Below are 13,390 nucleotides of genomic sequence, written 5' to 3' on the forward strand. Positions count from 1 at the left end.
ATTATATTGGCTTCAGTACAATAGTGATTAGACACTTATATAACTTACACAGTGATCACCTCAATAAATATAGATTACTTTTTTTGTCTGTGTGTAGACTGAATTTTTTTATTAATTTAGATTACTTTAAAAAATTTTCTTTGGGTAAAGATAAGCTCCTTTATAATGTTTCATTTTTTGTTTTGTTATTTAAAATTGTTAACTTCAATATAATTGGTATACCATATTATAATAGTTTCAGGTACAAGACACATTTTTCCTTAATTGTTCTTGTGTTTGAATGTGGTAGTTACCCAGTGTTTGGATAATTTAATTATTAAAGGGAGGGTCTCTTTAATCATGTCATTAATTTTTCAGCATTTCTGGGGAAGGATTTTTTTATATAAGATTATTATTCGCAGATGAAGAAGACGATGACATAGCAGGGGTCCTCAAACTTTTTAAACAGGGGGCCAGTTCACTGTCCCTCAGACTGTTGGAGGGCTGGACTATAGTTTAAAAAAAAATTATGAACAAATTCCTATGCACACTGCACATATCTTATTTTGAAGTAAAAGAACAAAACGGGAACAAATACAATATTTGTATTTGCATGTGGCCTGCGGGCTGTAGTTTGAGGACCCCTGCTATAAAGAATGCCACATAGGATCCAATCTGTAGTGTCTCCAGTGTTTTTGATTTAGGTAATCACAAGGAACCTTTATGATTGGGCATGGTCTTCCCCTGTGGCACTCATTCCATCCTCCCAAAGACTAACATGAAGAATGGGGGAAATTATTGTAAGGATCCTTATGGCCAAAAGGGAAATGGAATCTTGTGGAAATCTAATACAGGTATGATCGTGGCACTTCAAGGTGTTCTAAAGGCAGCCTTAGGGACCTCCTGAATCTAATATTGCATGAACATAATTCAGTTACTGTCCTTTGTCTTTTTTATAACTTCCCATTGGTTTTCTTACCACTTTTTCTGCCTTACTGTTTTATTCTTAATTTTTACTTGTTCATGGCCCCTTAATTCTACTTCATGTTCTTCCTCTAACAGTCCTTTCAACTCCCTCTACTTATAGGACTGATTCTTTCTACACTTTTGCAAATATTTCCAAATTTCTGCTAAAGTCTAATGCTTTGCATGCTGTATTTCTGGAAATATTTCCATATTTCTACATATAGTCTGGTTGTTTCTATAGTTCTGAATTTTTGGAGATAAGATTCTGACCCATCTTATCCCTTTTTGGCTACATCTCTTTATGCCACACCTTCTCATAGGCTGCCGGTAGCGCATAGGATGACTTCCTGTACTTTACCATAGATGTTCATCCTTGTCCCAGTCAACTGTGAACCAGGATCAAAGGACAGAGTTGATGGAATAAAATATGGGCCTGAGCCCTCAGCAAGACTAGAGTAGGCCAGTTTCCCTTAGAATAGTCAGGCCATGTTGGCATTATCTAGTGCATCTGTTAACCTGAAAATATTGCTAATGGGTAAATCAAGGTTAATGTTATAGTATATTTTAAAACATTTTTGTTATAGAAGCAGCATTTAACTATAACATTTGAAAAATACAGGGAACCAAAAAGAAGAAAACATTTCCAGTTTCCCCAGCCACAGTGTTCTGAATACTTTTATTTTTTAAATATGTTTTTAATTGATTTTTAGAGAGAGGAAGGGAGAGAGGTAGAGAGATAGAAACATCAATGAGAGAGAAACATCATCAATTAGCTGCTTCCTATACATCAGGGGTCCTCAAACTACGGCCCGCGGGCCACATACAAATACAAATATTGCATTTGTTCCCGTTTTGTTTTTTTACTTCAAAATAAGATATGTGCAGTGTGCATAGGAATTTGTTCATAGTTTGTTTTTTTTTTTTAATTAAATCTTTATTGTTCAGATTATTACATTTGTTCCTCTTTTTTTTCCCCTCCATAACTCCCCTCCTCCCAGTTCCCGCCCCACCCTCCGCCCTCACTCCCCACCCACTGTCCTCATCCATAGGTGCACGATTTTTGTCCAGTCTCTTCCCACATCTCCCACCCCCCTTTCCCCCCCAAGAATAGTCAGTCCATTCCCTTTCTATGTCCCTGATTCTATTATAATCAACAGTTCATTCTGTTCATCAGATTATTTATTCACTTGATTCTTAGATTCACTTGTTGATAGATGCATATTTGTTGTTCATAATTTGTATCTTTACCTTTTTCTTCCTCTTCCTCTTCTTAAAGGATACCTTTCAGCATTTCATATAATCCTGGTTTGGTGGTGATGAACTCCTTTAGCTTTTCCTTATCTGTGAAGCTCTTTATCTGACCTTCAATTCTGAATGATAGCTTTGCTGGATAAAGTAATCTTGGTTGTAGGTTCTTGGTATTCATCACTTTGAATATTTCTTGCCACTCCCTTCTGGCCTGCAAAGTTTCTGTTGAGAAATCAGCTGACAGTCGTATGGGTATTCCCTTGTAGGTAACTGAGTTTCTTTCTCTTGCTGTTTTTAAGATTCTCTCTTTATCTTTTGCTCTTGGCATTTTAATTATGATGTGTCTTGGTGTGGTCCTCTTTGGATTCCTTTTGTTTGGGGTTCTCCGCGCTTCTTGGACCTGTAAGTCCATTTCTTTCACCAGGTGGGGGAAGTTTTCTGTCATTATTTCTTCAAATAGGTTTTCAATATCTTGGTCTCTCTCATCTTCTGGCACCCCTATAATTCTGATGTTGGTACGCTTGAAGCTGTCCCAGAGGCTCCTTACACTATCCTCGCATTTTTGGATTCTTTTTTCATTTTGCTTTTCCGGTTGGATGTTTTTTGCTTCCTCGCATTTCAAATCATTGACTTGATTCTTGTGCTCCTCTGGTCTGCTGTCGGGCGTCTGTATAATATTCGTTATTTCAGTCCGTGTATGCTTAATTTCTAGTTGGTTCCCCAATATAAGATCGAGGGTCTTATTAGTTTTCGTGTAGATCTCATTAAGTTTATCGGCAGCTTCTAAACAGTTCTTGAGAGACCTTAAAAGTGTGGTTCTGAACTCTATATCTTCCATTGACAATTTTGTCCTGTTTCTTTGTCTCCGCATTTTGTTATGCTTCCTTGGTGCACCCCCTAGTGGTCTTTGTTCGAAGTCTTATAGTGAAATCTTGATTGTTGTAGCTAATTCCAGGGAGGGTTTGACCTCCAGGCCAAGTGGCTATGAGAATCAGCTGTGTCAGCAGTGAGAGAACTTCTGTCCTCTAGGGCGGTGCTAATCTACCCTTTGCCTGAGGCTATCCGGCAAATGCCTCTGTGCAGGGCTTGGGCGGGGCGGGTCGCACAGGATCAACAGGGTGGGCCAGAGAGAGCAGTTATGGCGGCTCTCAGTCCTGTCCCCAGGGGCTCTGCCTCTCTGAGTCCCAGCACCCGCTGCAAAGCTCGGAGAGAAAGCCGCACTCGCTCTGACCGAAGCCAGACAGTCCCGCTTCTCCCATTTGAGTCTGGGTCCCTAAAGACTCGCCCGGATCTGGAGCTCAGAATCTGCGACTCCCTCCCGATTGAAAACGCCAACCGCGCCCTCCGCCGCCAGCCCGCTCCACGCACTCCGCACCTCAGAATTTGACTTCACCACTGCGCCTCCTCTGAGTGTCCGTGTGCTTTTCTCTTTCCTCCTAGTTGTAGGACTTCCACTCAGCCAGCGTTCCTGTGGTTCTGGGTGATGTCCCTTCCGTTTTTTGGTTTCACTTTTGAAGTAGTTGTTCAAAGCAGCAAACTCCGGCGTTAACCTATGCCGCCATCTTGGTTCCCATAGTTTGTTTTTTTTTTTTTAAACTATAGTCCGGCCCTCCAACGGTCTGAGGGACAGTGAACTGGCCCCCTGTTTAAAAAGTTTGAGGACCCCTGCTATACATCCTGTATTGGGAATCAAGCCCATAAGGAGCCACACCTGTGGGCGGAGCATTGTTCTTTAGGTGTTTAGTGTTTAGGAAAAAGCAAAAGTGTTATAAAAGTTCAGGAAACCAAGAGATAACGATGATTCGATGATAAGTGGTCAATAAACAGGGGGAAGGAAAATTTTGAGTTAGGTCATGATGTATACTGAGGATTTCATCTACATTGGACAGGGCAATCTAGAAAAGATGTAATAGAAGAAGATACATAGGTGAGAGGTCTGTGCTGTAGACAAAACTGTGAGAAGATTTTATCTATCAGATTGGCAAAGATGTATGCCTTGTATGGGCTATGATGTAAGGGTATCAATAAGTACCCCTTCCTATTGATAGGAATGTAAATTGGCAAATCTTTTTCATAGGGCAATATGCCAAGATATATTAACGTTTAGAGCATACTGGCCATTTGCTTCAGCAATATCATTTCTAGAAATTAATTACACAGATGTATTCATGTAAGTATGCAAAGATAGATAATGTACATAAAGTTTATGTACGATTGCAAGTCTTCTTTCTTTGAAAATTTAGTAGAACTTACTAGTGAGGTCATCTGAGTCTGAAGTTTTCTTTATGGGAAGAGTTTTGAGGATTAATTCAATTTCTTTAATGGTCATAGATATGGTTGATTGTAAATTTTCTTTTTCTATATATTTATCCAGGGGTTTTAGTTTTCAGTGGGAAGGTTAATCCAAATACCTAGCCTGCCATATATCACTTCATATTACAACATTGAATTTAAGTGCATACAACTTTGAGTTCAATTCACATTTTTCAAAAATGCTTCTATAGCCATGGCTGGTGTGGCTTAGCTGGTTGGGCATCATCCCATGCACCAAAAGGGTTGCAGGTTTGATTCCTGGTCAGGGCAGATGCCTGGGTTGCGGGCTTGATCCCCAATAGTGAGCAGGCTTGATCCACAGTAGAGGTCCTGTAGGAGGCAGCCAATGGATATTTCTCTCTCATTTCTCTTTCACATTGATATTTCTCCCTCTTTCTCTGAAATCAATGAAAACATTTTTAAAAAGAGTCAAGACTTTGGGAGTTTGGGGGGAAACACACACACACACACACACACACACACAAACACACACACACACCAAGAAATATGCTTCTATTATAGTTTTTGTCCTGAATCATCAAGGACTAAATAAAAGTTTCTCATTTCCTACTGACATTATACATTTTATTTTCCAGCTACACCATCAACAACTACCATCACCACCACTACCACCACCACCACAACCACTAGTAAATTTACCTTCAGTCGAAAACCACCGATATCAATTGGGATTAAGTACACTATTGCAGTCGGTTTGGCTTCTATACCTTTAACTTCGACTGTTAAGTAAGCCTGTTATTTGAAAATGTGTGAGTTTAATTTTATTTATCATGTACAGGTGTAATTTGTTTGTGCAGCTTTGGAATAGTGTTTGAAAATTAAGTAAATGATTCAAGAGTTGAAGAAAATATTAGAGAAAGGATTTTTGTAGTTTAGGAAGTTGAACAACTAACAGGATACTTTTGTCCTTGAATGCCATTATAATAAAATTATTGCTATTAGTAATAATAGCTTACATTAATTGTATAATTACTATATGTTTAGTAATTTGACAATGCTTTATAAATATCATATTTAATCCTCACAGTAACCTTATGAGATAGGCACTATTTTTGTTTCCATTTTATAGATGAGAAAACTGGAGCACATAGAGATTTTACAATCTGTTCCTGATCACACATTTGGTAATGGTTGAGCCAAGATTAAAATTCAAGCAGTCGCCCTGGCTGGTTTGGCTCAGTGGATAGAGGATTGGCCTGCAGACTGAAGGGTCCCAGGTTCGATTCCGGTCAAGGGCATGTACCTTGGTTGTGGGCACATCCCCAGTAGGGGGTGTGCAGGAGGTGGCTGATCGATGTTTCTCTCTCATCAATGTTTCTCTCTATTCCTCTCCCTTCCTCTCTGTAAAAAACCAATAAAATATATTTAAAAAAAATAAAATAAAATAAAATTCAAGCAGTCAAACTCCAACGCCTGTATTCTTACAGTCTATGTCATATTCCTAATTGTCCTTGTTTTTTTATTAACTTTTTATTTTGAGATAATAGTAGATACACATGTACCTCTAAGAAATAATACAAAAAAATTTGTATCTTTCTACCCAGTTTCCTCCAATAATAACTCTCTAGTACAATATCACATGTAGGATATTGACATTGATACAGTCAAGATAACAGAACAGTTCCATCACCACAAGGATCCCTCCTGTTACCCCTTTATAGCCACACTCACAATCCTCCTTTCCCCGACCTTGGGCAACAATTAATCTGTTCTCCATTTCTGTAATCTTGACATTTTTAGAAATGCTATTCAAATGGAATCATACACAGTATTCGATGTTTAGATATTAGTTTCTTTCAATAGGCATAATTCCTTGAGATAAAGTTGTCACATATATCAATAACTTGTTCTTTTTTTATTTCTCAGTAGTATTCCATGGTATTGTGGATGTACCATGGTTTGTATAACTGTTCACCTATTAATGGACATCTAGGTTGGTTCCAACTTGAGACAATTATGAATAAAACTTTAATGATCATTGTGCACACTTTTTTGTAAACCTAGTCTATTTCTCTGAGATAAATGCCCAGGAGTATAGTTGATAGGTAGGATGGGAGGTGCATGTTTATTTTTTTTTAAGAAACTGCCAAGTTCATTTTCAGAATAGCTGTGCCATATTACATGTCCAACAGCAATGTATGAGGGATTCAGTTTGCACACATTCTTGCCAGGATTTGTTGTTGTCATTATTTTTTTATTTTAAACCTTCTAATAGATATAAAGATATCTTATTGTGGTTTGAATTTATATTTTCCTGCTGAATAATGATGTTGAACATTTTTTTCACTGTGTGCAATTTTTTTCTTCTGATTTTTTAAACAGAGAGTGAATTGACTATTTAAAGCATTAAATTAAAGAAAATTACATCTTTATTATGGAATGTTATGCAGCCATTTAAAATAATGTAGAAAAAAGAAAGAAAGAAATAAAAACAACACAAAAACAAAATAATGTAGAAAATATAGGTTCTATAAAGTGGCAACAAATACATATCTATCAACAATTGAATCTAAAAATAAAAATAAATGAACAAGAGGAGAGAGACAAAATGGTGGCAGTATAGACTGATGTGTCCTGTGCCTTGTCCCAGAGCAGATAGAGTGAGCAGCCGAAACCAGTAACATCCAGCCCGACTTGGCAGAGGAGATTCAGCTGGGAGACGGTTTGCAGCAGGGAAAGGCAGAGGACTCCCGGAGAAAGGTAAAGTCAAGGCTCTGGGAAGGATAATCGGCTAGAATTCTGAGCCCTGAGGATCAGAGGGAATCCACAGGTCATGGGCTTGGGCCGTGTCCCTTGGGACGGGCACAGTGGAAAAAACGGTGAGCAGAACTGCTGGTCGCCAGGGGATTCTAGATCTGGGTCCACAGTCAGGAAAGGCTGAGGAGTGCCGGCAAAGTAGCGGGCAGAGGCGCAGCCTTTCCCCCCTCGCAGGGGATTCTAGATCTGGGTCCATAGTCAGGAAAGGCTGAAGAGTGCCGGCAGGAGAGGAGTGTGCAGAGGTGCAGCCTCTCCGGCCTCTGTGGCTTGTGCCCTGCTTCATAGAGCCTAACTAGTTCATAGGACCTTTCAGATACAGAAACTTACCTATGGCTGGAGCATGGAAGAAGGTGCGGAATTGTGGAATCTGGGGAAAGAGGGGTATTCAGGAGTAGTGGCAGCAAGTATGGTGCTGAGTCATGCCTGAGCCTGGGACCTGGGCAGCCATTTTGCCCTGAAGAGATAGCCCCTCCCCTCCAGTATCCAGGCAACTAATACAGCCACACCCAGATTCCACCCTGAATGGTACAAAGGATTAAAAAACAAAAACCTAAATAGTGCCCCCCGAGAGCACAAAGGGGCTGGACTAGAGACTTTCAGTTTCAGCACTCGGATCCTGAGAAACACTACAGTACAGAAGACTGGGATCTTAAGCCAGCCAAAGGAACACTTCACTTTTTCATTTTTATTTTATTTTATTTCGTTTTTATTACTTTGTTATCTCTTTTTTTATTTTTTTCCTATTTTTGTTTGTTGCTTTATTTTCTATTTCTTTTCACATTATTTTTCCATCACTCTATTTTATTTTATTTTTATTTGCTATTTTTGTACTATTTTTGAAATCAAATTTTTTGTAAATTTATTGTTTTTTCTCATTCTCTTTCCTCTTATCCACCCATCCCCTCTCTACTTCCTCTATACTGAACTGAGATCCTCCCCATATTCACCCTCTTTGCTGGGGGTTTGGTGTTTGTATTTTTTTTTCTTTTTTCTTTAATTTTATTATTATTATTATTGTTTGTTTGTCTGTTTATGTATTGGTTCTGTGGTGTTTTCCCCATACATATATAATCTCCTTTTCTTCCTTCTTCTTTTCTCTCTTATCTTTTTCGCTCTCTTTGATATCATTTATGCTGTCTTTTCTCGCCCCTAATTCTCTTTTCTCAGGTGGTCACATATAGTAGGGTTATTGTTGTCGTGAGTACATTTGTGCTTTGGTCCCTTTGTGTTGAGTCTTGTCAAGGTGAATTTTATCCTGTCTGGCCAGATGGTAGAGAGTGAGCCTCATAACCAGGCACCTGGAGAGGAAACTCCATCCACAAATGGGTCAATAACACCCAAGACCCAACTACAGAGGCAGGAAGAAGGCGGCAGTGAGGGAAAGAGCAAGAGTCAGTGAGGGGCCAAAAAAGGAGTGTGTGGTCAGGTGGGATGTGTGTGTGTGTATGTGAGTGAGGCACAGATAGATCCTGCAGGGCCTTCGGGGTCAGGCTAAATGGGCTCGCCTAACTAGGCAGCCTCTGCTACCATGTAAGCAGTTCCAGTAGGCCGACTCATCCCCAGAAGCCTAGCGTTTATAAGGGGAGAGCTGCTGTAACTGGGAGCCAGGCCTCACCCCCACCCAGGGTGCCCTCAGATAACACCTGGGACTCTACAGACACACCTGCCAGGGACCTGCTACTTCGGCTGTGGTCCCACGGTCAACCAGTCTCCAGCCACCCTGGGCGCAGGCTCCTGTGAGTTCTGAAGCGTGCTCCCCTCTGACCAGCCCAACACCTTAACCCAGGGCACTGCAACCACGCAAGCAGAAGACATGTGAGCAGCCCAATCCTGTCCAAGGAGCAGCAGCCCCACAAGCAGCCTGCCCCAGGCCTAAGAGCAGAAACCTCACGTGGCCTGCCCCTGTCCAAGGAGCAGCAGCTGTTAGCTGTGTGAGCGGCCTGCTCCCTCATCCGAGGAGCAGCAACCACGTGAGCATCCTGCCCTGTCTGAGGAACAGCAGCCACACGAGCAGCCTGCCCATGATTGTGGAGCGGCAGCCCCACGCAGCCTGCCCCCATCTGAGAAGCAGCAGCTGCGCAGCCGACATCCTCCTCCTGTCTGAGGAGCAGTAGGTGTGCGAGAAACCTGCCCCCATCCAAGGAGCAGCAACTGCACTAGCAGCCTTCCCCCATACGAGGAGCAGCAGTGGTGTGAGCAACCCATACCCATACGAGGAACAGCATCGCTGCAAGCAGCCTGCTCGCATTCAAGGAGCAGTAGCTTCCTGAGCAGCTTCCCCCAGTCCAAGGAGCAGCAGCCACACGAGCAGACCACCCACATCTGAGGAGCGGCAGCCCTGCACAGTCGACACTAGTCTGAGGAGCAGCAGACAAACGCACCCTGCACCTGTCCGACAAGCAGCAGCTGCGTGAGCAGCCTGTCCCCATCCGAAGGGCAGCAGACACACGTGAAGCTCTCTCCCAACCGAAGAGAAGCAGCCACACAAGCAGCCCATCCCCCATCCAAGGAGCAGCAGCCACACGCAGTCTGCACCTGTCCAAAGAGCAGCAGCTGGGTGATCATCCCGACCCCATCTGAGGAGCAGCAGCCACACGTGCAGCTCACTCCTGCCCGAGGAGCAGCAGCCACACAAGCAGCCCATCTCCCATCTGAGGAGAAGCAGCTGCGCGAGCAGCCTGCACCCGTAGGAGTAGCCATGTAAGCAACCTGCTCCTGTCAAAAGAGCGGTAGCCTCACAAGCAGCCCACCCCATCTGAGGAACAGCAGCAGCATGCAGCCAGCCCCGATCCAAGGAGCAGCAGCCACGTGAGCAGTCCATGCACATCCAAGGAGCAGAAGCCATGTGAACAGGCCCCTTCTGTCCAAGGAGCAGCAGCCGTGCTCAGTCCACCCCCACCTGAAGATCAGCAGCCTCGTGATCCGCCCACCTCTGTCCAAGGAACAGCAGCTGGGCGAGCAGCCTCACCTACCAGCCAGAGGAGACACCACTGCTGTGATCAGCACCCACTAGAGGAGCAACTGCCAACTGAGGAGCAGCCACTACGGCGACCACTTGAGGGGAAACTGCAGCCCGAGGAACCATTGCCACCCAAGGAGCAGCCCCTGCACAACTCAACATCTAGATCAGTTGGTGAGACCAAAAATGGGTAGACAACAGAAAAGCCCAAAGGAAAGAAAAGGATGAATCACCAGGAAAGTGGCTGAGTAAAACAAAGGCATGCAATATGTCAGAAAAAGAATTCAGAATAAGGGTCCTAGAGCGCATAAACCGGATGGAGGAAAAAAATCAACAACTTATGCAAGAATCAAGAAATGTATGAAAAAATCAACAACTTATGTAAGAATCAAGAAGAAATGAAGAGTGATATAGCTGCAATAAAAAAAAAAAAAAACACCATGGAAAGTTTCAACAGTAGACTAGGAGAAGCGGAGGACCGAATTAGCGAATTAGAAGACAGGGAAGCAAAAAAAACCCAAACTGAACTGCAATTGGAGAAAAAAATTAAAAGACAGGAGGAGAGCCTAAGGGAGCTATGGGACAACATGAAACAAAACAACATACAGATAATAGGGGTGCCAGAACAACAGGAAGAGGAACAAGGCTTAGAAAACCTATTTGAAGAAATATTGTCTGAAAACTTCCCTGATGTGGGGAAGAAAAAAGTCACACAAGCACAGAGAGTCCCAAACAAGATGAACCCTAAAAGACCCACACCAAGACACATCATAATAACGATGGCAAATGTTCAGGACAAAGAGAGAATCTTAAAGGCTGCAAGAGAGAGATGGAAAGTTACATACAAGGGATCTCCCATTAGATTATCAAATGATTTCTCAACAGAAACATATCAGGCCAGAAAAGAATGGATGGAAATTTACAAAGTGATGCAAAGCAAAGGACTGAATCCAAGAATACTCTATCCAGCAAGGCTATCATTCAAAATTGAAGGGGAAATAAGAAGCTTCACAGATAAAAAAAAGGTTAAGGGAGTTTATCACCACCAAGCCAGCAATGCAAGAAATGCTAAAGGGACTGGTGTAAAAAGAAGAAATAAAAAGCTAAGAAAGAAAACAGGTACAAAAATAGAAATGGCTACAAACAAGTACCTTTCAATAATAACTTTAAATGTAAATGGACTAAATGCTCCAATCAAAAGACATTGAGTGACTGAATGGATAAAAAAACATGACCCATACATTTCCTGTCAACAAGAGACCCACCTCATTAGAAGGGACTCACACAGACTGAAAGTGAAGGGATAGAAAAATATATTTCAAGCAAATGGAAATGAAAAAAAAGCTGGGGTAGCAATTCTTATATCGGACAAAATAGACATCAAAGTGAAGGCCATAACAAGAGATAAGGAAGGCCACTTCATAGTACTAAAGGGATCAATACAACAAGAGGATATAACCTTGATAAACATATATGCACCCAATGTAGGAGCACCCAAATACATAAAAAAAAAAAAACTCCTGGAAGGTATCAAGGGAGAGATCAACAACAATACAATCATAGTAGGAGACTTTAATACACCACTGACATCACTGGATAAATCCTCTAGACAAAAAAATCAACAAAGAAACAGCAATCCTAAATGACTCATTAGATCAGATGGACTTAATTGACATGTTAAGAACATTTTACCCCAAAGCCGCAGAATATACGTTCTTCTCAAGTGCACATGGGACATTTTCAAAAATAGACCCCATATTGGGTCACAAGCAAAGTCTCCCCAAATTAAAGAAGATTGAAATCATACCAAGGATCTTCTCAGAACACAATGGCATAATCCTATCTAATAAAAGAGAAAAATGGTAATTGGCGTACAACAATACCCTTTTCATTGGCTAATCAGGGCTATATGCAAATTAACTGCCAACTAAGATTGGCAGTTAACTGCCAACAAGATGGTGGTTAATTTGCATATGTAGGCACAATGCAGGGAGGCGAAAGGGAAAGCAGGAAGAAGCCCCCTGCCACTGACAGTGATCGGAAACCCAGGGGGAGCTAAGAGCTGGGGGGCAGGGCCAAGGCGGCCCTGGGGCCGCCTTGGCCCTGCCCCCCAGCCATGATTGGAGAATCAGGCGCCTTTGCTGCCCTGGCCAGTGATAGCAGGAAGTAGGGGTGGAGCGAGCGATGGGAGCTGGGCACGGTTGAAGCTGGCAGTCCTGGGAGCTGGGGGTCCCTTGCCTAGGCCTAAAGCGAAGCCCACGATCGCGGGGCCGCTGCAGCTGCAGGTCCCCGCTGCCCGAGCCGGACGCCTCAGCCAGAGGCATTAGGCCTGGGCAGGGGTGGAGCCTGCAACGCGGGGAGCTGGGGGTCCCCTGCCCAGGCCTGACACCTCTGCCAGAGGCCTCAGGCCTGGTCAAGGGGCCGATCCGGTGATTGGTGATCGGAGGGTGATGAGGGTCAACTCCTCTGGCCGAGGCATCAGGCCTGGGTGGGGGGCGGAGCCGGGGATTGGGGGGATATGATGGTCCCCTTGCCCAGGCCTGAAGCCTGGGTCAGAGGCGTAAGGCTTGGGCGGGGGGTGGAGCCAGCGATCAGAGGGAGATGGGGGTCCCCTGCCCAGGCATGATTCCTGGGCCAGAGGCCTCAGGCCTGGGCGGGGGCCAGAGCCAGTGATCAGGGGGAGATAGGGGTCCCCTGTCCAAGCCTGACACCTCTGGCGGAGGCGTCAGGCCTGGGCAAGGGGCCGATCAGGCGATCAGAGGGTGATGGGGGTCTACGCCTCTGGCCGAGGCATCAGGCCTGGGCTGGGGGCAGAACCAGTGATGGGGGGAAATGAGGGGCCGATCCTGCGATTGGAGGGTGATGGGGGTCAACGCCAGAGGGCTCCCAGTATGTGAGAGGGGGTAGGCTGGGCTGAGGGACACTCCCCTCACACACACACACACACACACACACACACACACACACAGTGCACGAATTTCGTGCACCGGGCCCCTAGTATTAGAAATAAACTACAATAAAAACAATTCAAAACACTCAAACACTTGGAAGCTGAATAGCATGTTATTTAATATTGATTGGGTTACCAATGAGATCAAAGAAGAAATTAAAAACATCCTGGAAACTAATGACAATGAAAACACAACA

General features: G+C 43.4%; 1 protein-coding gene across 1 annotated transcript in view; it reads left to right on the forward strand.

The window, feature by feature from the left end:
- Positions 1-757: 757 nt before the first annotated feature.
- The window catches only part of NUP62CL (nucleoporin 62 C-terminal like), a 57,106-nt gene continuing 44,473 nt past the window's right edge, over positions 758-13,390 (forward strand). The window contains exons 1-2 of the mRNA XM_059678649.1: positions 758-833; positions 5,103-5,253. Of these exons, the coding sequence (XP_059534632.1) occupies positions 758-833; positions 5,103-5,253 (227 nt within the window). The remainder of the gene's footprint in view (positions 834-5,102; positions 5,254-13,390) is intronic.

The sequence above is a fragment of the Myotis daubentonii genome, chromosome X (genome assembly GCF_963259705.1).
Source record: "Myotis daubentonii chromosome X, mMyoDau2.1, whole genome shotgun sequence".
NCBI lineage: Eukaryota > Metazoa > Chordata > Mammalia > Chiroptera > Vespertilionidae > Myotis > Myotis daubentonii.